Below are 20,219 nucleotides of genomic sequence, written 5' to 3'. Positions count from 1 at the left end.
CACAGATTTCATCGTAACAGCAAAAAATGAGAAATCATCTTAATGCTCATTATAAGAGCATGATGAAATAAGTATTATGTTGCAAATTGTATTTAAAGTCATGCCATTTAACAATGTGGAAAGATGTATAATGTTAAGTGAAAAGTGAGTCATAAAAATAAACATCTCATTTTACATTTTGAATGACATAGAGTAAAATAGCAGTTTCTAGCCTATTTTTCCTATGATAAGCTTGTGTAGATTTTGTGATATGAAAAAAATATATTTATTTAGAAGTATATGAATCAGTTGGATGTTAATTCCATGAGATACTATATAGAATTTTTTTTAATTAAATGTATATTACAGTGGTTCAACAGTCCTCCTCCCTCCCCCTTGGTAACCACTAGTCACTTCTCAGTGTCTGTGAGTCTAATGCTGTTTTGTTCCTTGTGTTTTGCTTTGTTTTTATACTCCACAAATAAGTGAAATCATATGGTGTTTGTCTTTCTCCGCCTGGCTTATTTCACTGAGCATAATACCCTCTAGCTCCATCCATGTTATTGCAAATGGTAGGATTTCTTTTCTTTTTACAGCTGAATAATGTTCCATTGTGTATATGTACCACATCTTCTTTGTCCATCCATCTGTTGATGGAAGATTTCCTTAGTTTTTACCAAATATCTTCTTCTGGTTCTAGGATCCATCCAGGATATCACCTTACACTAGGTCGTCGTGACTCCTCAGGCACTTCTTGACTATGGCAGTTTTTTGGATTTTCTGTGTTTTTGATGACCCTGGCAGTTTTGAGGAGTACTGGGCAGGCATTTTGTAGGATGCTCTCCTACTGGAATTTGATATCTTTTTTCATGATTAGACTGGGGCTATGGGTTTTGGGGAGGTGAAATACCATTCTCCTCACATCCTGTCAAGGGTACATACCATCAACATGACTTATCACTGTTGATGGTGATCTTGATCTGATCTTGATCGTCTGACTGAGAAAGTGTTTGTCAGGTTTCTCCACTGTAAAGTTACTCTTTCCTCACCTTTCCATACTGTCTTCTTTGGAAGGAAAGCACTACACATAGCCTGCACTTAGGGAGTGGGAGTTGATGCTTCCTTGAGGATGAAGTATACATCATTTGGAATTCTTCTGCATAGGAGATTTAGGAATTTGTATTTAAATTTAACTTTTATTTTAACTATCATAATATAGGTATACAATTTTTAAATAGAGCTACAAAACTTATTAAGAAACCCAGTTAAACTCCATCCAGTCTGTCTGTACTTATCTGTTACTGTCCCAGTGTGTTGATCTAAGGGCATTCCCAGAAAGCACCACCCAGACAGTTGAGTATTTGGTCTTGGGGTGTGCTACCTCTGGGAAGGCTTCCCTGACACTCTTCCCCTTTCCAGGATCAGGGACCCTCCTGGGTGCTCCCCCAGTCCCCTGTGCTGATCACCCACATGATGATCACCCTGCATTACAGCTGCCTGGCTAACTTCTCTCTCTCTCTCTCTCTCTCTCTCTCTCTCTCTCTCTCTCTCTCTCTCTCTCTCTCTCTTCCCCCAACCCTCTTTCTACTCTCTGCTCCCCATCTCTCTCCCTTTCCCTCCCTTTCCTCCTCCTCCTCCCTCTTTCTCCCTCCCTGGACCCTGGGGGCAAGGACAGGTCTCTTGCATACCCCCTCCAGGGTCAGGGCCTAGCACATTGTTGGCTCCTGTTAAAATATGTTGAAGGAAGGAAGGGTCTCTGCTCACTCAAAGCTCCTCTTCATGACCCTTTACAAGAAGTTGTCAATCTCTTCTTATGTAGTACCCTTCCAGATGTTTCCAAACCTACCTGAATTACCTCAGTTCTCAAAAAGCTTTTTCTACTCCAGTTACTGTCATCCTTTCTCTTACTGAGTGAATGTCAGAGCCCTGCCCAAGGCATGTATTGAGCCAGCCTTCCCTCTTTCTACCCCATGACCTTCTAGGATTGTAGGCCCAGTGGTCCCAGATAAACCACTGGGTGGGAGAGAATAAGACTTTTTTCACTTGTCTAACTGGAAAATGAAATGAAAGCATCAGATCTGCAGTCCTCAAACTGGGGTTCATGTGTCATTAGGGACATGACAGTCTCTCCCAAGAGGCACAAGGCACCAAATAATAAAATATAACTTTTTATGTGTAATTATTTTTATCAAAATATGTAATATATCTGTGTTTTGAGCAGTTGAATAGTAATTGTAATGATAACTTGATTCAAAATGAAACAGTATTAAGACTTAGAGCTTATAGTAACAAGAAATAAAACATAATGTTCTCTCTCTCTCTATATATATACTAAGTACAAATAATTAGAGTAGGGTATCAATAAAAACTTTGAAGTGTAACCTACATTACAATAAGATTGGAAACACTGAAAAAGAAAATGGATAACGTAACATTTCCAACTGTTAAAGTAGAGCTTGTTCACATATTTTTTTCAGTGGATAAGGGAGGATATCTAACCGCTTTGATATTCAGATTCCAAAGCAATAGTTAAGAGTGAGGCAATGGTTTTATTTAGACATCAATATTCACACATGCTATAAGTGACGTCCTTTCTGACTATTTGGTCCTAAGATGAAAAGTTCTAGTAGTCAGTGTAATGTTATGACCTTCTTTGAGGGAGCACGAGGATCTTAGGGAGTATGGGGCCCATGCTCCCTACCAGCACCACCTCTCTCAAGAGAGTCTCCCAGGCTTCCCTGTGCTCTTCCTACCACCTCCCTCTGTGTTGGCTCTCTGGGTCCCCCTTCTTTTCAGTATATGGAACCTAGCTTGGCCAGATGCTGTTGGACAAGTCACCTAGTCCCTCTGAGCTCCTCTCCTTTCCTCAGCTGTAAACCGTGAGGGTAGAAGACCATCTCTAATATTCTGTGATTCTCTGAAAGATGAACCCTTGTCGCAGTCTGTTTAGTGACATTTCGGGACAGTGCCAAGAGAATAATGATTGTCAGGGCACTGCCTCAGAGCCGGTTGCTATGCTTCTTATCTATCCCTATCCCTTAGTCTAGGATACATTTCAAAAGATGCCTCAGCCAGGAAGCCTTCTCTGATTAATGTGAAACCCAATAAAATCTAACAACCAGCTCTCATCCTGCCTCCAGCCTCGTAGATCATAAGACCTGACACACTGTCAGTACTTAGGAAGTGCCTACTGAATTAACACATGACTTGACATGTTATGTACATTTACACACACATACTACTTCATATTGCATATCTCTGAATTAAAATTGCCTAGATACTCACCTACACGGCCTCTTGCAGGAACTGTTCAAGCTTTTAAAAATGAGATTTTTGTCTTAAAAACAATAGCAACAATACAACAATAAAATCCAAAATGTTTTCAAAGACCACCAATACTTAGTGTTGTGAGGTTTGTGAAGGGGATGGAACTCATTGCTGGTGAGAATATAAAATGATGCAATGATTAATAGCCACTTAGCATGCCTTTACTGTATGAACCAGAAATTCCCCATCTGGGTATTTACCCAAGAGAAAGAAAACATATATCCACACACGAAGATTTGTACATGAATGTTTATAGCAGCTTTATTCATGGAGTGATTTGATTATTAATTGAATGCTTGTTTATTGGGTCCTCCTTTTTTAAGGTTGCTGATATTCTTCATCATCATCATGACCATCATCACGGGATGCTGCTGTCAGATGAACCCAAGCCGGAGTGGACCTCAATGGGATGGGGCCCCAATTTCCATTTAAGAGGAGGCTTTGGGCCAGTTGAGCCAGTCGTTTGGGAAAAGTAACTAAGGATTTGTCTGGACCTGGGCTTGGCGTTTTGGACAAGTGCTTGTGGCATCAGAGAAGGTGGGGCTGCCCACCAGTCTTTTCACCATTTGGCACCATGCCTCACTATTCATCTGTTCATTCCACAAATGGTTAATGAGCTCCTACTGCGCAGGACGCCACTGGGCTGAGGCTGTATCAGCCAGAGCTGTAAAGGATCTTCGCTGGCCTGTAGCCGCCTGAAGCATGATATGTGCACGCAGGAAACATGAAGTGTTTTCACATTAGTGAAACAGACAATGAGTTCAGAGACGGGGTGGTTAAGTAGGGTAGAACAAGGGTGAGGAGCAGAAGAACTCCATCTTCCCCACTGAGCTCTCAGTGCTGGCCCAGAGTGAGTTTGCAAAGAACCTCCTGGAATGAGTAAACGAATGGAAACAAACTATTCATAATCCTGCCCTTCAGAGGTAACCTTGTTGACATGCTAGTGCCTTTCCTCTTTTTTTCTGAATATACAATAATGACATTTAAAAAATTTCAGTAACTTTTTTCTGTGCAAAAGCAACATGTTCCTTGTAGAAAAAGGAGAAAATGCTAATAAGCAACATGATGATGAGTTAACATGCTTATCACTCATTACATATCAGGCAAAACAACCTTCCTACCTAGAGGTTATGACATACCACATTTTGGCATATGTCCTTCATGTAGGACTGTCTTTCATTCTAACTGCACATTTTTTAAAATCCTTCGACTCAAATTCTGTATCATTTCACACTGTCTTTTAATATTTTCCCATGCCATTGAAAATTCTCTTAATCATATTCGGTGGCTGTTGATCCCATCTTGGGAGTGTTCTCTAATTGGAGAATGAGGAATGCCTGCCAGAGACTCCGACGCTCTGTTTAGCAGCTAGCAGATTCACTGTAGGACTGTGACAGAGTAGATTTGTTGACTTAGGAATCTTGGGTGCATTAGAAATGAACACAATGAAGACAGGGAGGCAGGTATGGAGGTGATTATCGGCAAAATATGCCAAAAGAAAGAGGGGAGTCAAAGGTGTCAAAGGGCTGACAGGAAGGAGGAAAGGAAGAAGTCCAAGTGCATTACAAGGTTCGGAGACTTTTCAGCTCCAACTCCTTCCAGTTCGTTAGCTTGAAAGAATTGTGCTACTATTGTCAGAAATCAGGAAGTTAGGAGGGCAGCCCAGCTAATGAAAGGAGAGTCCTTTAGACGAACTAGGTGGCTACTCCTGCAGGGCATTTAAAAAATACTGGCCAGAGCTTGAGTGCAAGCTCCAGGCAGGAGAGAAAGGTTTGAAGAGGGCAGAAGCAGTTGGCGTCAGGGGGATGGACAGCAGCAGAGGCTAAAGCCAAGTATGGGGTAGGGGGCAGGACAGGGCAGAAGCCCAGGAGGTGAACTGAGCCTTGGGATGAGATGGGGGGTGTTGGGACTGTGGGGACCAGACGGCTGGCTAGCAAGAAAGATCCATTTCCAGAGGGGCACCGAGAGGGCAACTCCGCTCAGGCCACTGAGTTTGCCACACCAACTCCCTCCAAGGACACCAGCACACCCAGTAGAGAAAAGCCTCTGGTAACCTAATTAACTGGAAAGCTTGGAAAGTGTGCAATATAATTATTGTATCATTATCATTAGTGTGTTGGTAAATAAGTGGTGTTTTTACTGGCTTTATTGAGGTATGATTGACAAAGAAATTAAGTGCTAAATATAAAATTCTTTTTCTTGCATCCTTTTTTGTTTCCAAGCTTTCTGACCTGCTCATCTGGGCCTCTGGGCTTGGACTGAACAGCAAGCCTGATCTGGGGGCACTGCAGTGAGGAAAGAAAGACCACATGAGGTGCACTTCACTCACAGCCTTTGCACTGAAATCTTTGAGTAAATTCCTCCTCACAACTGGTATTGTTTTGTTAACTCCCTTACTATAGGTATCCCAATGTCTGCAGTAATTTAAAATAAAATAAGGGATTAACAGAGTGCCTAAGAATTTGACCACCCCTGAGGGTAAACCTGTGGATTGCTGGTTCTGGGACAGTGCTTACTAGTTTCTTCAATCTTGGGGCAAGTACCATAACTCGTCTGGGTCCCTGTGTACTAACCCTCACCCCGAAACCCCACCCCAGCAATCTCACTCAGGTTCCAAAAAAACAGGGCAAGCTAATGCACTTTTACAAGTTAAGGCCCTATACAACTGTATTGGACATTTTGGAAACAAAATGTTATCACTGCCATGAGTCAATGTCAGGGCCATGTCTTAGTATCTTATTTTAATAAACTTCATTTTAGAACAGTTTAGATTTATAGAAATATTGAGATGATAGCACTGAGAGTTTCCATATACCTTACACCCAGATTCCTCTATTATAAACATCTTACTATATGGTTGTCACAATTCATGAACTGGCATTAATACGTTATTAACTAAATTTCGCATTTTATTCAGAATTCCTTAGTTTTTGCCTAATATGCTCTTTCTGTTACAAGATCCAGTCCAGGACATGCATTACTTTTAGTCATTCTGTCTCCTTAACCTTCTCTTGACTGTGGCAGTTTTTCAGACTTTTGTGCTTTTGATGACCTTGACAGTTTTGAGGAGTACTGGGCAGGCATTTTGTAGAATGTCTTCTGGTTGGAACTTTTTCGATGTTTTTCTCATTAGACTGGGGTTCTTGGGAGGAAGACCACAGAAGTGAAATGCCATTCTCATCACATCATATTAAAGGTACAGACTATCAGTTTGATTAATTGATGTTGATCTTAATCTTGATCACCTGGTTGAAGGAATGTTTGTCAGAATTCTCCACCTTAAAGTTACTTTTTTATCCCCCCGTCTTTTTCATATACTGTCCTCTTTGGAAGGAAGTCACTATGCACAAGGCACATTTAAGGAATGGGGGTTTACACTCCTTCTTGAGGGTGGAGTATCAGCATACATCATTTGTAATTCTCTAATGGGAGATTTGTCTGTTATCCCCTACTTATTTAGTGTATTCAATCATTTATTTATAGCAGAATACACTTGTGGATATTTATTTAATACTTTGGGTTATAATCCAATACTCCTTTATTTTGTTGCTCAAATTGTTCCAGATTTGGCCATTGGAAGCTCATTCAGTTGGCAGCTGTGTCCATTTGATGTACTTCCATCTTCCTGTTGTTCTGTTTGTTTGTTTAGCATTTCCTTACTTTCTGTACTACAGAATGCTCCAGGCTCATCTTCTATATTTCCTGCCCTGGTCCTCGAAGCAATCATTTCTCCAAGAAGAATGTCAGAGCCAAGTTTTAATCTTAGCAAATATGTGTCAGCCTGGAAGTTGGGATAGTCTGTCAGGTGGGCAGGATTAGACTCAACCCACCCTTAGGAGGGGACTTTCCCAGCAGTGGCAGCCAGAATTGCAAATCCTTAGCTGAGAAATAGGTGACTCACCAGCTCCCCAGGTTGTCTCCTCCCTCCCCCTCTTGCTGACAAGACTGTCCCTAAACCAGCTCAGACAGGGGGACCTAGGTCAAGAAAGTGTTCCCACCCATGGGGCCTGCAAAGAATGACCAGTTGCAGGGCAAGTTAGGGCTTTTACCCATGCCCACTGGACACCTCCCCACATTTGCGTATTGTTTATGCCCCTCCTACCTGCAGAAAGGATTAAACAGGATTACCCTAAAATTTACAGCCACAATAATACTATTACTAAAACTTGGGCAAAAGGACAAGAGCACTGTGAAGAAGAGCCTGCATGTGTGTAAAGTTACTTTGTCCCAGGCACCTGGGATGGGGCAGCCTTCCTAGATTCCCTGAATTAGATTGCTAGCATCACAGGGCTTTTATCAATAAACATACTTCACCTGTCATTTTACAGTGCTGAGATGTATCGAGGGACTTCTCAGGAGTCACACGGCTAATGAGTTGAAGAACTAGGAATATTGGGACAGGTCTTTCTAGGAGAGCAAAAAGAACAGCTTTTGGGCCTTCTGGGGGATATAACGGCAAGACAATGCTTCAGGACCTCTTTCACTTGCTAGATGAATAAACTTACATAGATGTGTCTGAAAAGTCTTTAAGGCTATCATCGAGGTGTGATTAGCATCCCCAGACATTCAGATGCAGGGAATGAAGTATATAATCATTGGGGTGTAGAACCGAGTACTGGAGATCCTACTGTTTCTCCACAGTCAAGATTTTAATGGTTAAATCAGCAACTTACTAGCTATTTCTTCAAATTTGACAAGAAAGAAGGGAAGGGAAGAAGAAGGAAGGAGGGAGGCAGAGAGAGAGGGAAAGAAAAAAAAAATTGGCGTCCTGAGACTTTCCAAGAGATGTAGAGATGTGGATTTACAGATTTTTATACTACCAACTGTTTGAGAATAGGATTATCTCTTTCCTTTAATACTCACTGCTCTCTCCCTCTCCCAACACTCCCTGCAACAACTCTTGAACAGAAGTATTTTCAATGATCTTTGTATAGACTGAGATGAAAGATCTCCTTGGAGGTCAGTAAAAGAATTCAGGCCTGGCATCACTTGGTGTGGCTGCAACAAAAAGATGAAATTACCTACTCTTCCCTGGCTCTCTTGGTGACCTTCCTAGAACTACCCGAGATACCTTGTCTCCTCTGTAAACTCCTTCTGAGGCAAGAACAGTGGGTGGCCCAGAGCGCACCAGCAAATAGTTAATTACTATGTGCTTTTGACCATGCTGATGAAGACAGTATTAGAGACTGGGCGAATTATATTCAAATGGAGAATTGTCCTTGAAGGTCTTCCCCAGCTAGCTTCTCTAGCACTCTGAGCTCCTTTAGCAGAGCAGAGTGAAGGTGTTAAAGGCCCCAGTTTAAAGGAAGCTCTTCCACGGAGGGGAGTACCAAACATTCCTGCCTGTGCTGCTCACTCTTGAGTTACCTTCTGCCTCTTCATGATATGTACACTTTAAAAAACCATTTTTTAATTAACAAAATTATTTTCCAGGCTTTTATATACTCATACAACTTATGTCTAGTTTTTCTGTTTTAATTTGAACAAAGGTTTAATTTGAACATGCAACAGAACTTCCTAACAATAAATCCTCAATTTCTTTCTCTGCCAAGATACTTAGATCTGCCTCATTTTGGTGATTCTTTGTCCTTGTACCTGTGTGCTTCTCTGAGCGTGTTTTTGGCTAGGCAGGCACTCTTACTCCGATGTTAAGAGCTCTTTAGGCGTGGTGGGATGCGCTGCAGAAGGAGATCCCGGAGGTGGCCAGGGGAGTGGGCGGGGTCAGGGGCTGCTGGGGATATGTAGATGAAGTGGGCGGGGTCTCCATATATACCCACGTGTAGCGGCCGGCCGGCCTGCGCGCCAGGCCCGCTGACTCAGAGGCAGCCGCAGAACCTGCTTCACCGAGCACAGCGGCGCCCGGTCCCGGACTGTCCCCGGAGCGGGCCATGCCCCCGCGAGAGTTGAGCGAGGCCGAGTCGTCTCCGCTCCGGGCCCCGACTCCTCCCCCGCGACGGGGCAGCGCGTCCCCGGAGCTGGGAATCAAGTGCGTGCTGGTGGGCGACGGCGCCGTGGGCAAGAGCAGCCTCATCGTCAGCTATACCTGCAATGGGTACCCCGCGCGCTACCGGCCCACAGCACTGGACACCTTCTCTGGTACGTCCAGCGGCCCGGGCGGCCGCGTGGATGGAGATGGGGTTGTGTACGGCGGGTGCGGAGGCCCCCCGGTAGGGCGGAGGAGGGCGTGGGCTCCGAGGTGGCGCTGGTGGGGCCCTAACGGGTCTTCCTAACCCTGGCTTTCCCCCTAACCCACACAGTACAAGTCTTGGTGGATGGAGCCCCAGTGCGCATTGAGCTCTGGGACACGGCAGGACAGGTGAGAAGCTGGGAGCGGCCTCTACTGGTCTTGGGGGAAGGTGGGCTGGAGGCTGGGAGGACCTGGATCCATCAGGAATAAAGAAAGCCTTGGGCCCTTGGTTATGAGTCTCAGGCCTCCAGCCTCAGGTGACAATCGGATTCCTGCCCCCTGTGAACGGGAATATTCCTACTAATGACCTGGCCTTCCCATTCCAGGAAGACTTTGACTGCCTTCGCTCCCTCTGCTACCCGGATACTGATGTCTTCCTGGCCTGCTTCAGCGTGGTGCAGCCCAGCTCCTTCCAAAACATCACAGAGAAATGGCTGCCAGAGATCCGCACTCACAACCCCCAGGCGCCTGTGCTGCTAGTGGGCACCCAGGCCGACTTGAGGGATGATGTCAATGTACTGATTCAGCTGGACCAGGGAGGTCGGGAGGGCCCCGTGCCCCAACCCCAGGCTCAGGGTCTGGCAGAGAAGATCCGGGCCTGCTGCTACCTCGAGTGCTCTGCCCTGACCCAGAAGAACTTGAAGGAGGTGTTTGACTCGGCCATTCTCAGTGCCATCGAGCACAAAGCCCGGCTGGAGAAGAAACTGAATGCCAAAGGTGTGCGCACCCTTTCCCGCTGCCGCTGGAAGAAGTTCTTCTGCTTTGTTTGAATGGCAATGCCAGTGCAGGGAGTAGCAGGCATAAAGCCACAGACTACTGGAACCTGGGGTATGGCGGGGCCTTAGAAGGGGCTACTGGCAGGGACAGGCCATCCTGTGGGACCGTTCCCTTCTGAACACTGTGAGGACGTGGGTCTCTGACTGCCCAGTCTTACATGCCAGGTGAGCCTAGGGCCTAGAAGAGGGAAAGTTCTGACTTGGATTTCTGTGTTCAAGGCTCACAGAGAAATTCTAGCACTTTGATTTTATGGGATAGTCTTAACAGTGTCAACCACCTCCAAGCAGTTTGGGATACAATTCCCAGTTTATTATAATAGGCCCTTAGGTCAGCCTGGCTGAATTAGGACCCCTTGTGGTGGTCCCAGCCCCCCCTCGGCACAGGGCTAAGGAAGAGATCCAGGAACAACGGAGCATCTTGGAGGGCTGGAAGGTGTCCAGCTCTGATTTGGAGAGAAGTTTGGGATGGACTGGGTAAGACAGGACAGTGAGAGATTAAGAGGGAGCAGAAAGTGAGGCCTTAGAGTTTTGGGACTAGAGGCAGGCTAAGAAGGAGGAGGCAGATCAGAGAGCTAGGCCTGGAAGGAGGAAGAGCAAGGACGAGGAAAGCAGAGGAGTGGGGCAGCTGAGAAGCCAGGCTGACACCTGAGCTGCCCTCAACCCCCAAGGCCAGGGAGGGCGGGGCTGGTGCCTGGGAAGAACTGGGTCTCAGGGCTCCCTAGGCACTGCCCAAACTGGCTGGGCCAGGAGTGGGGCAGGAAGTGAGAGGCAAAGCCCAGCGGGAGGAGGGGCAGGAGCTGCAAACTAGAACCTGAAGGAAGAAGGGGCTGAGGGGTGGGGGGCGTCACTACTTTTTCCAAGGCCACAGCCTAGTAGGCAGGGCAGTGCAGAGTCTGCAAATAAAGCCTTAAGTTTCTGAAACTGCTGTCTCTGCGTCATTTCCTGGAGTGGCCATCCCATCACTCTCATGTCCCTCCTTAATGCCCAACAGCATGGATAGGCAGGCTAGGGACTGAGGCTAGGTTGAAAGGTGGTGGCTGGACTAGACGGGACAGTGATGGGAACTGGACTGGGGAGGCAGGTTTGGGGCTCCCCACTTGGGGCTTAGCTGGTTCTCAGGAGAGCTAGCGTGGGAAGCAGCCTGGAAACGGGTTTCCCCAGGTGTCACCGCCAGAGCTCCTTTCCCATGACCTCACCTGGTGAATGGTGCCCCTCCCCCCCGACTTTCTAGAGCACTACTCTCAGCACTGGGGCTCTGGGGCAATCCTGAGCCTTTTACCCCTCCTCTGCTCCTTCCAGCTGACCACAGGGTCCAAGGTTTCAGGTTGGGGGGCCCCCCTGGCTCGGAGCCTGAGCACAAAGGGGCCCCATACAGCCTCAACCTCAGCCACTAGCCAAACTTCTTGAACTTGGGTTAAGTGGACCCAGCTTTCAGTCTTGGCACTCAAAACTCACATATGACTAGGGAAGGTCAGGGTGCTGTTTGCCAACAATTTAAATAGATGTTTGGTCCTAGAAATCCTGTGGGAGTGAGAGTTCATTGGGTGAGAGCTTGGAGAGGAGCAGGGATCTAAAGAACACTCCTTGAAATTGGATCTGGAAGGAACTTTGAAGGGCAACTTTAGGGGGAGCCACTTTATTTTACCCATAAGGAAAGTGAGGCCCAAAGAAAAAAGTTGAAAATATCACCAAGTAGCAGTAGGAGCACTTTGCAAGCTCCAGAGTTGAGTACTCGGGTGTTATTCCTATGGAGAGGTATTTCTAATGCACACCTGGGACACCTGCCAGGCAAGTGAGCACTCAGCCTGTCCCAGCCCAGCTCCCTGCACAGGAAGTTAAGCTCTGCTTGTGTGTGGGAAAGAACATGGCTAAGGGACACAAATCCTAACGAAGTGAAACCTCAAGTTGGGTTTTAGCTAAGACTGGCTCTTGCCCCATGAGAGCCCATCCCCAGATCTCCAGCCTCATCTTCCTTAGTCCCCTCGCCCCCTCAGGTAGAGGTACTGAGCTGCACCATTGCAGCCAGGTCCTGAGGCTCTCACATCCCAATTGTACCCACTCCGTCCCCACTCCAGTCCCTCCAGTGCTGCCTTCCCTCGGGCATCTCCCCAACGCAGACTCTTTCTAGCTCTCACTGGGTCAGTGAACTTTCAGCTCATTTCAGCACTCTGGGCCTTCAGAAATTGAACACCGACCTGAACCAGGCCAGCTTGTCCTAGTGATCCCCACTCTCTGATCCCCAATTATTTCTTGACTTCTGACTCCATCCATCTCCTCGCTTTTGCCAAATCCTCTAGTTTGGAAAGTACTCCCTCCCCCTACTCCCCAGAGGCTATTTCTTCTCTATTTCCAATACTTCCCTTCTCCAGGAAGCATCTCTTACCTGTATTAGTGTGCACACTGCTCTCTGAGCCCTTGAGAGCAATCTGAATTTGGTCACTCACTCAGGCTGCATCTCCCCAGCTGAATAGAAAATTCCATTCAGCACATTCAGCATACTGTTCCCGCAGGGCCGGGCTCAGGCAGTGTTTGCTGCTGGTTCTTAAGCACATAAGATAAAAGCCTACCAGTGAGCCATGGAGGGGACTCTGAGGATCAAGTTCAGCTCCACGTTTTGTGTTTCTGAAGCCTAGAGAGAGGCCTAAGAGCAATAGTTTGCTGGAAATATCCTCAGCGGCGATGGGCCCAAGCCTGCGCAGGACAAGGGGGATTTACCTCTGCTTCCAAACCCACTGGTTCACTCTGCTTCTGTCTCTCTCTGTAATATGGTCTCTCTCTACTTTTCTGTTTTTATCTCTTTATCTCTCTTTCCTGTGCCTCTTTGTTCCTGCTTTCTCCACTCTTGAATCTAAATTTAAAGGAATATTGATTATATTAACTGGATAAAATGGTATGTTTCTTATATATTCTTACATATGTCTTTATTGTTATGAATTGTTTTTGTAATGTCTGTGTAACCAACCCTTAGTTGATTTTTTAAAGTTTGTTTTTTCCATAATAAATACTCATACAAAAAATAGAAAATCCAAAGAACTAGAAAATAAAAAATTTACCAGATATTTTTTATCATGATTTTTATACAATTTTGTTTTGTTTTTCATTTAAAATTCTAAGTGCTTTTTCATGTTATAAACTCTGACTGGAGGCTGTAACCAGATGTGTATGTTTACTTACTGTTTCACCCTGACCATAACTTCTTCAAGTAGATCCCCATTTGGGGGCCTGCTGTTTGTTTTGTTTTAACTTTTTTCCCCTATTATAAATAAGACTACACTGATGAATATATAAAGAAGGTTTGTACATATATACAATGGAATACTATTTAGCCATAAGAAAGAAACAAATCCTACCATGTGCAATAACATGGATGGAGCTGGGGGACATTATGCTCAATGAAAGAAGCCAGGTGGAGAAAGACAAGTACCAAATGATTTCCCTCATTTGTGGAGTATAATGACGAAGTAAAATTGAAGGAACAAAACAGCAACAAACTCACAGACTCTAAGAAGGGACTGGTGGTTACCAAAAGGGAGGGAGGGAGAAGGGGATTGAGGGGTCCACATGATGTCGGGGGGATCATGGGGAAGACAGTGTAGCACAGAGAAGGCAAATAGTGACTCTGTGGCATCTTACTATATTGATGGGCAGTGACTGCAATGGGGTATGGGGGGGACATGATACTATGAGTGAATGTAGTAATCACGTTTTTTTCATGTGAAACCTTCATAAGAGTGTATATCAATAATACCTTAATAAAGAAAAATAAATGAGACTACATTGACAATTGATTAGTTTTCCCACCATGAGTTGGTAACTACCTACAGAAATAAAGTTCATCTTTGGCTTGGAGGCCAGGGCCCCAGTCTAACCCTGAGTGGCTCTGATTACCTTGGATTTCTATGTATGTGTGATTGGGGGGTGGGCTCTTTCTGTGGGAGCATGACTAGCAGACTGTGGGTGTTTGATAAATACTTAATGATGATGAGGTATATATATATACTATATATTTGTGTTTGTGTACATTTCTCTGTGTCCTGTTTTTGCTCTTGCATATTTAAAGTGGGTATTGTCTTTGTGCAAAAATTGGAATAATTCCATATATGTTCAAGTCTGTGTATCTGTCTGTAAATGTGGGTGTCTCTCTTTCTGTAAGATGTGGATAACTCTGCACATATATGTCTGTGTATCCATGTGATGGCTGCCCTTAGGAGTGTATATTATACACAGCCCTATGTGTGCATCTGGATATGTATGCTGGTCTTGGTGCCTGTGTGTGCACATCTAGGTCGGGCCGAGTTTCTTGAGGACTGTGTGCTGTGTCTGTGTGTGCCTAGGCTCAGTTCTGTGAGGATCTCTGGGTCAGGGGTGGGGGGTATCTTTGTGCAGGGTGTGCGTGCCGAGCCTGGGCTGGTGGGTGGCTGGGTGCATATCTGAAGGAGCTGTGCCTTGCCTGTTTTCCCCATGGGAGTAGAGTGGTGCCCAGGGCAGAGGTGACACACCCTCTCCGAGCTCCCCATTCTCCTGGGAACCAGTCGAGAGAATGAGTGAGACTGAGAGCAGACTGCGTCAGGAGCACCAGCCCCTTCTGCAACCAGCCCAGGCCCCAGGCAGTAACTGAGGCTCCCACAGGTCAGACCTGCCCACTGTGCCTGGCTGCCAGGAAACCCAGCTCCCAGCAGGGCTGCACTGTCAGCGCCCTCCTTGGGTCTGGGCCAGATCGTCTGGTGAGCAGAATTCGGCCAGCTGAGGGGTCACTTAGTCACCCTGTGGCAACAGCAAGGGGTGACTTCCTGACTCTGAGCCGTGCTGGCTGTTCCCGGGTACCACTGTTTTCTGTCCCTGCATGCAGCAATGCTTACACAGCCTTATCCCCTCCATTATCGCCTCCTGTTCTTACAACTGAACTTCAGGATAGGCCGGATGGCTCTTATTAGCTCTAGTTTTGAGATGAGGAGACCAAAGCACAGAGGCATATGGCCAAGGAGAAGGTGGAGCTCAGCCTCCCACTTGGGTTTCCTACCCCTGGTCCAGGCCTCTTTCTGGTCTGTCCCCTAACTGTGGTTCTCTTAGAGGCCAGGGCTGAGAAGCACAGTTGATGGGACAGACAGGTTGTCCTCGGCCAGGAGTCGGGCAGAGGGAGGCAGGGCTGGGGTGAGACGTGAGCAGAGATGAGAACGCTGAACCAGACCTCCCTCCCTTGTGGGAAGTTCAGGCTTTCTCCATGGGACAGAGGACTTGCCCCGTGATTGGGACGACTGTGGAAGTCACTGTCAGATTCAAACCTTTCTGAGCTTGAACAGAAGCTCTGTTAACAACCCTGGCTTATCGTCACCCTCCTTACCAAGCCAGCCATTGTTACCATCTCCCTTGCCTCCTTGACCCTCACCTTCGCCAATCTGCCTCTCCCCTTGGCTGTCCAGATGACTCCTGGGCATCTTGGCAGGAGGAACAGGGGCCCTTTTGTCCCTGTGTAGGCATAGGGGTTCCCTGGGCCCCTTGAAGCCAGCAGAGAAGCGGGCCTCGCAGACCCCAGCTGGGGACATACAGCCACGATGGCTCCTCCCTCGGGTCTTGTTCTCTGTGGCCCAGTTCCACTGCCACTGACCGTCTTCTCTCCCTCTCTGGGACCCTGTACTAGCTGGGAGCAAGCAGCGCCTGTCCCCCAAGGCGTCCCTCCAGAGACAGCAAGATCACTCTCCTGGTGAGGGGGGCCCCTTGATTACTGGGGCTGTGTGCATTTTTCTACCAATGGCACTACCCCACCCCTGCCCAACGGGCCACATGCTCTACTGACCCCCTGTCTCCCCTGGGGCTGCCTCTTCCAGCCCCATCCCTGACTTGCTGGGCAACTTTGTGAAAATGACTGCCTTCCTCCTTGTCTAAGTTTCTCTCAGCTGTGAAGTGGGGTTAATACTCTCTGCCCCTCCCTGGCTTCCAGGGGACCTGCAGGGATAAGCTAGATAATAGCCAGAGAACTGATATGAAGGAAGCTATCGAGAGCCAAGTAAGAGGTATCAGGGCTGGCCTGTGTTTACATGGGTGTGGACCATGGGTTCCCAGCCTCCAGGGGCTTGGGACCAGCCCTGACAGCTTCTTGGCCTGGCTCCTGGCTCCTTTGTCCCACTTCCAGAGAAAGGACAGAAACCAAAGCCAGGAGTCTGGTTGTCCAGAGAAGATGAGACATGAGTGCAAAAAAAAAGTTTAGGGCTCAGGAACACTGACCCCTAGGCTTAGCACTGCCCCCAACCACTGGCTGTGTGACCTTGAGCCAGTCACTGACTCTCTCTGGGCCTCAACAACTTGACTCAGACAGCCTACCCCAGCTTTGCACCCAGAGGGCCCTAGGGTCTGTAATCAGGAGCCAACATCCTATCACAGTTTTGGGATAGAAAGGATCCTGTCATGTAATTCAAGTCCTTTACTTTTCATAGATCACTACGGACCCTTCTTTGGGGGCCACAGACTACCCGTGGTCCTCCTGGTTAACCCAAGATCATACACTGGTTGCAAAGGGGATCATTCAGGAGCAGATAAGGCGGTCAGAGCAAATCCACTGAGACGACAACCCCAAGTGAATTAGTGGGTCATCCATGCCATCTTTTGTGCCCCATCAGTGTTTCCTTCTCCCTGTGCTTCAGCCTCTCCCTCCACGTCTGGAACTCAGCGCAGGCCTCTCCTCTACCCAGCTCTTGGTGGCAGGGAGCTGCTCTCTTCCCCCCCGCCACAGCACCCACTGCAGCCTCCACTCAGCTTGTCTCCCTGCCCCCATTAGGCTCTACCTGGCTCCTCGGCTGTGTGACCCTCTCAACCATCCATAGCCAGCTGGCTCCTCATCCCAGCTTCCTCCTTCCTGACCCTGGCAAGCTTTGAAACTCCTTGCCTCTGAACTGCTCTCTTCCTGGTTCTCCCATCACCCCTGTGGCCACCCCTCCTTGCATCCTCTTCCTCCAGGCAGAGGCTCTGTCTCTCTCATTCATCTCCCCAACCCTCTGTTTCACCCTTACACAGCCCAGTCCCAAATTCAGGAGCTCCGTCCTTCTGCCAAGCCCAGACCCCTCACCTCTGGAGTGCTCTGGGCCCCATGAGCATGTGCCACAGCTGGAGCACTCAGAGCTGGCCGGGTGGCCCGGAGACCGAGGCTGCAGGACTCATGTCTTTGCCTTGTTCCTGGCCCTATTTTATGTTCCTTCTTGCTCTTTTTATGTAGTTCCTATGTTATACTCACCTTCTTTCGTATTTATAGACCTTTTAAGCTGCCTTTAAATTTTCCCCCATGAAGCAAGGCAAAAGCAAATAAAACCAAGTTATCAGCACTGAAATCAATAAAACCAGCCTCATCTGATCCTTGAGGGCCCCTCACCTTCTGCCTGGTTCTCCTGAAGCTGCCCCCTCGTCCACCCGACCTTTCCTGTTGGTGGCACTGACCCCCATCCAGGCTCCCAGGACAGAAAACATCAAGGCTCCCCCGACGCAAGCTCTCCTGTACAACCTGGTACCAAGTCTCAGAGCTCTTCCCTTTCTCGGATCTCCAGAAGCTCGCTCTTCTTCCCCCCTGCCCTCCACCATCTGTATCCCATCTGAGCTTCATGGCCTCATGAACAAAATAACTTTTTCCTATCACAAAAGCAATAGACACTCATCGTAGGAAATTTAGAAGAGGTAAGTTGACAAAAAGAAGAAAACACAAACCACCTGTAATTTTGTCAATGAGAGAGAACACTGTGGACATTGGGTAAATATCCTTCCCTAGTCTTGTTTTGTTTTTCTGAACACAGAACTTTTGTTCTTAACCCCACAACAAGGGGCCTTTCTTTCCCGGTTTATTTTCTCCTGGTTCTGGGCTTGGGTTCTGGTTCTCTGCTCAGAGAACCCCCAGGAGCCAGAGCAGGTGGGGGAAAGAGAGGTGGACACTCACAGAGAATCTGTGGGAGTTTCTGCCCTCACCACTTCCTCCAGAGCTGAAGCTGGGCTTCCGGGTTTGGAGTTCCAAGTGGTGGTATTGACAACAAACCCTCCCAGGGGGAGCTGAAAAGTGCCTTCCCAGGCTTTAGTGGGGCTGTGGCTGGGTGGGGAAGGGAGTGATCTTGTGCAAAACACACCACTGCTCATTCAGGGCTGTTTGTTTAAATGGGCAGGGATGGGTCTGGGAGAAACAACCCAGTTCTTAATCAGCGTTTATTTGAACTGTTGGGACCCACAAGTTTTGGAGAAAACGTCCCAATATATGCAGAACTAAGGGATAAGATGATGGGGGGCAGCAGGGTGTCCCAAAGTTGAATGCCTGGAGCCCCAGGCAGGCAGCTAACTCTGAGAGCAGCAGACTGGAGCTGGGGGAGCTATGGATGACTTAGTGCCTGAGCAGCTTTGAGGACTTGAACTCAGAGCCTGGACTGCTGCAGGAATGTGGGCCTGATTGCCAGACTCCCAATTTTTCACAAGTTAGAAATACAGGTTTTTAAAAAAAATGAAGTTTTCTGACTCTTTAAATCTTAGTAATTAAATAAATGAAGCCACTGTTTGAGTCAAAGTATGTTGGCTGCAGTGTGCAGCCTTTCAACTAGCCTTCACTGTGCTTCTACTATACACGTCACATAAGTTACCCTGCCTGACTTATTTGGTGTGGCTTCCTCCCTCTTTCCCTCTCCTTGTGGTGTGACCTGTGATATGGCCTGCTTACCTGTCCACTTTTTAAACTTGAGTCTGAATCACTTCTTCCCCTGTTCAAACCTCCAAGTGTCCACCAGCATGAACTCTACCCACCAGCCTCCCAGCTTTCCCTCTCAGTGTGAGCCAAGCGAAGCAGCTTGCTGGTTCCCAATTAAAATGAGATTCATGATCTCCACTGCCCAGCTTCGGCTCACGATGATTTTGTTATGCCTGGAACACCCATGCTCACATGCCCATCTCATTTTATACATCCCCCATGAAGCCACATCTCAACCTGCCCCTCAATCTCCAAGGCTTGACTAATCTCTGCCTCATTCAACAGCCATTTATTAGATACCTTGTATCCATCCACACGTGGTCCTGGCATAACGGCTGAGATAAATAAGACCCCACCCTCCGTTCCTGTCCCAAGGAGTCCAGGTGCAGGCAGATGCCTACTAACATGGGCCATGTATGCTGCAGGACCATGTCCTGCATGAGAGAATAGAGAGGGCCGCAATGAACTTCGGCTGGAGAAACAGGGACGGCTTTTTGAGTTACATCACGGGGTAAGCAGGAGCTTTCCCAGGGCAAAGACAAATTTGAGGTAGAGGCAACAGCTTTACAAAAGAATGGAAGCATGAAAGTTCTGAGAAAGGGAGTCACTTGGGTGGGGATGGTGCTGAGGACAGCTGGGAAAGCCACAGAGATAAGGAGTAGTTGAGGGCCAGATTATTTTGTTACAGTATTTGCATTCTGCCTACCTGCACTCTGGAGTGTTAGCTCCAAAAGAGCAGGGGCTGTGCCTCAGCTTTCAGTGCTCCACACCTTACACCTGTCCCAGAGTACGTACTCAAACCCTTGCAGCAAAGAGCACAGCACCCAGTGGCAGGGAGCACACCCTAGTGGCCCCTGCACAAATCTCACCTGTCACCAGAACTGACCCACTGTGCCCTCCCTCCACTCCAGCAGCTGGCGCTGAGGATGGCACTTTGCTGGCATCATCTCACTTCAGCTCTACCCCTCCAATAGGAGGGTGCTCCCTTCTGTCCAACAAACACTTATGAAGCACTTATTCTGTGTTGACGACTGTTCTAGGCATTGGGATAGACTTTAATGAATCATTAACAATCTCAGCCCTGGAAGTTCTCATGCAGAACTAAGTGATAATGGAGGTTGTTACTAGCGCTGGGAAGAGCAGAGGAGGAACCCAGCCTGTTTTGAGCCTTGAAGGATGGATGAGTAGCTGGTAAAGGAGAAAGCAAAAATATAGTGCCCTGAGAAATGGGGACAGCCAAAGCATG

The 20,219-nt window shown here is 47.4% G+C and overlaps 1 protein-coding gene across 1 annotated transcript; it reads left to right on the top strand.

Moving 5' to 3' along the window:
• Positions 1-9,093: 9,093 nt before the first annotated feature.
• RHOV (ras homolog family member V) lies at positions 9,094-14,041 on the top strand. The gene is made up of 3 exons (XM_017652804.3): positions 9,094-9,402; positions 9,564-9,622; positions 9,820-14,041. The coding sequence occupies exons 1-3, from the start codon at positions 9,195-9,197 to the stop codon at positions 10,261-10,263; spliced, it is 711 nt and encodes a 236-aa protein (XP_017508293.1). The 5' UTR covers positions 9,094-9,194; the 3' UTR covers positions 10,264-14,041.
• Positions 14,042-20,219: the final 6,178 nt, after the last annotated feature.

This window comes from Manis javanica, chromosome 8 (assembly GCF_040802235.1).
Source record: "Manis javanica isolate MJ-LG chromosome 8, MJ_LKY, whole genome shotgun sequence".
Lineage (NCBI taxonomy): Eukaryota > Metazoa > Chordata > Mammalia > Pholidota > Manidae > Manis > Manis javanica.
The sequence above is the reverse complement of the archived record's forward strand: the minus strand, read 5'-3'. Positions and strand labels throughout refer to the sequence as shown.

What these genes read in the sequence shown, in the direction of transcription:
- RHOV (XM_017652804.3), top strand. Translation starts at nt 9,195, where the DNA reads ATGCCCCCGCGAGAGTTGAGCGAGGCCGAGTCGTCTCCGCTCCGGGCC. An exon ending in AGCACTGGACACCTTCTCTG is followed by an intron (nt 9,403 to 9,563) that starts GTACGTCCAGCG and finishes TAACCCACACAG; the next exon opens with TACAAGTCTTGGTGGATGGA. An exon ending in TCTGGGACACGGCAGGACAG is followed by an intron (nt 9,623 to 9,819) that starts GTGAGAAGCTGG and finishes TTCCCATTCCAG; the next exon opens with GAAGACTTTGACTGCCTTCG.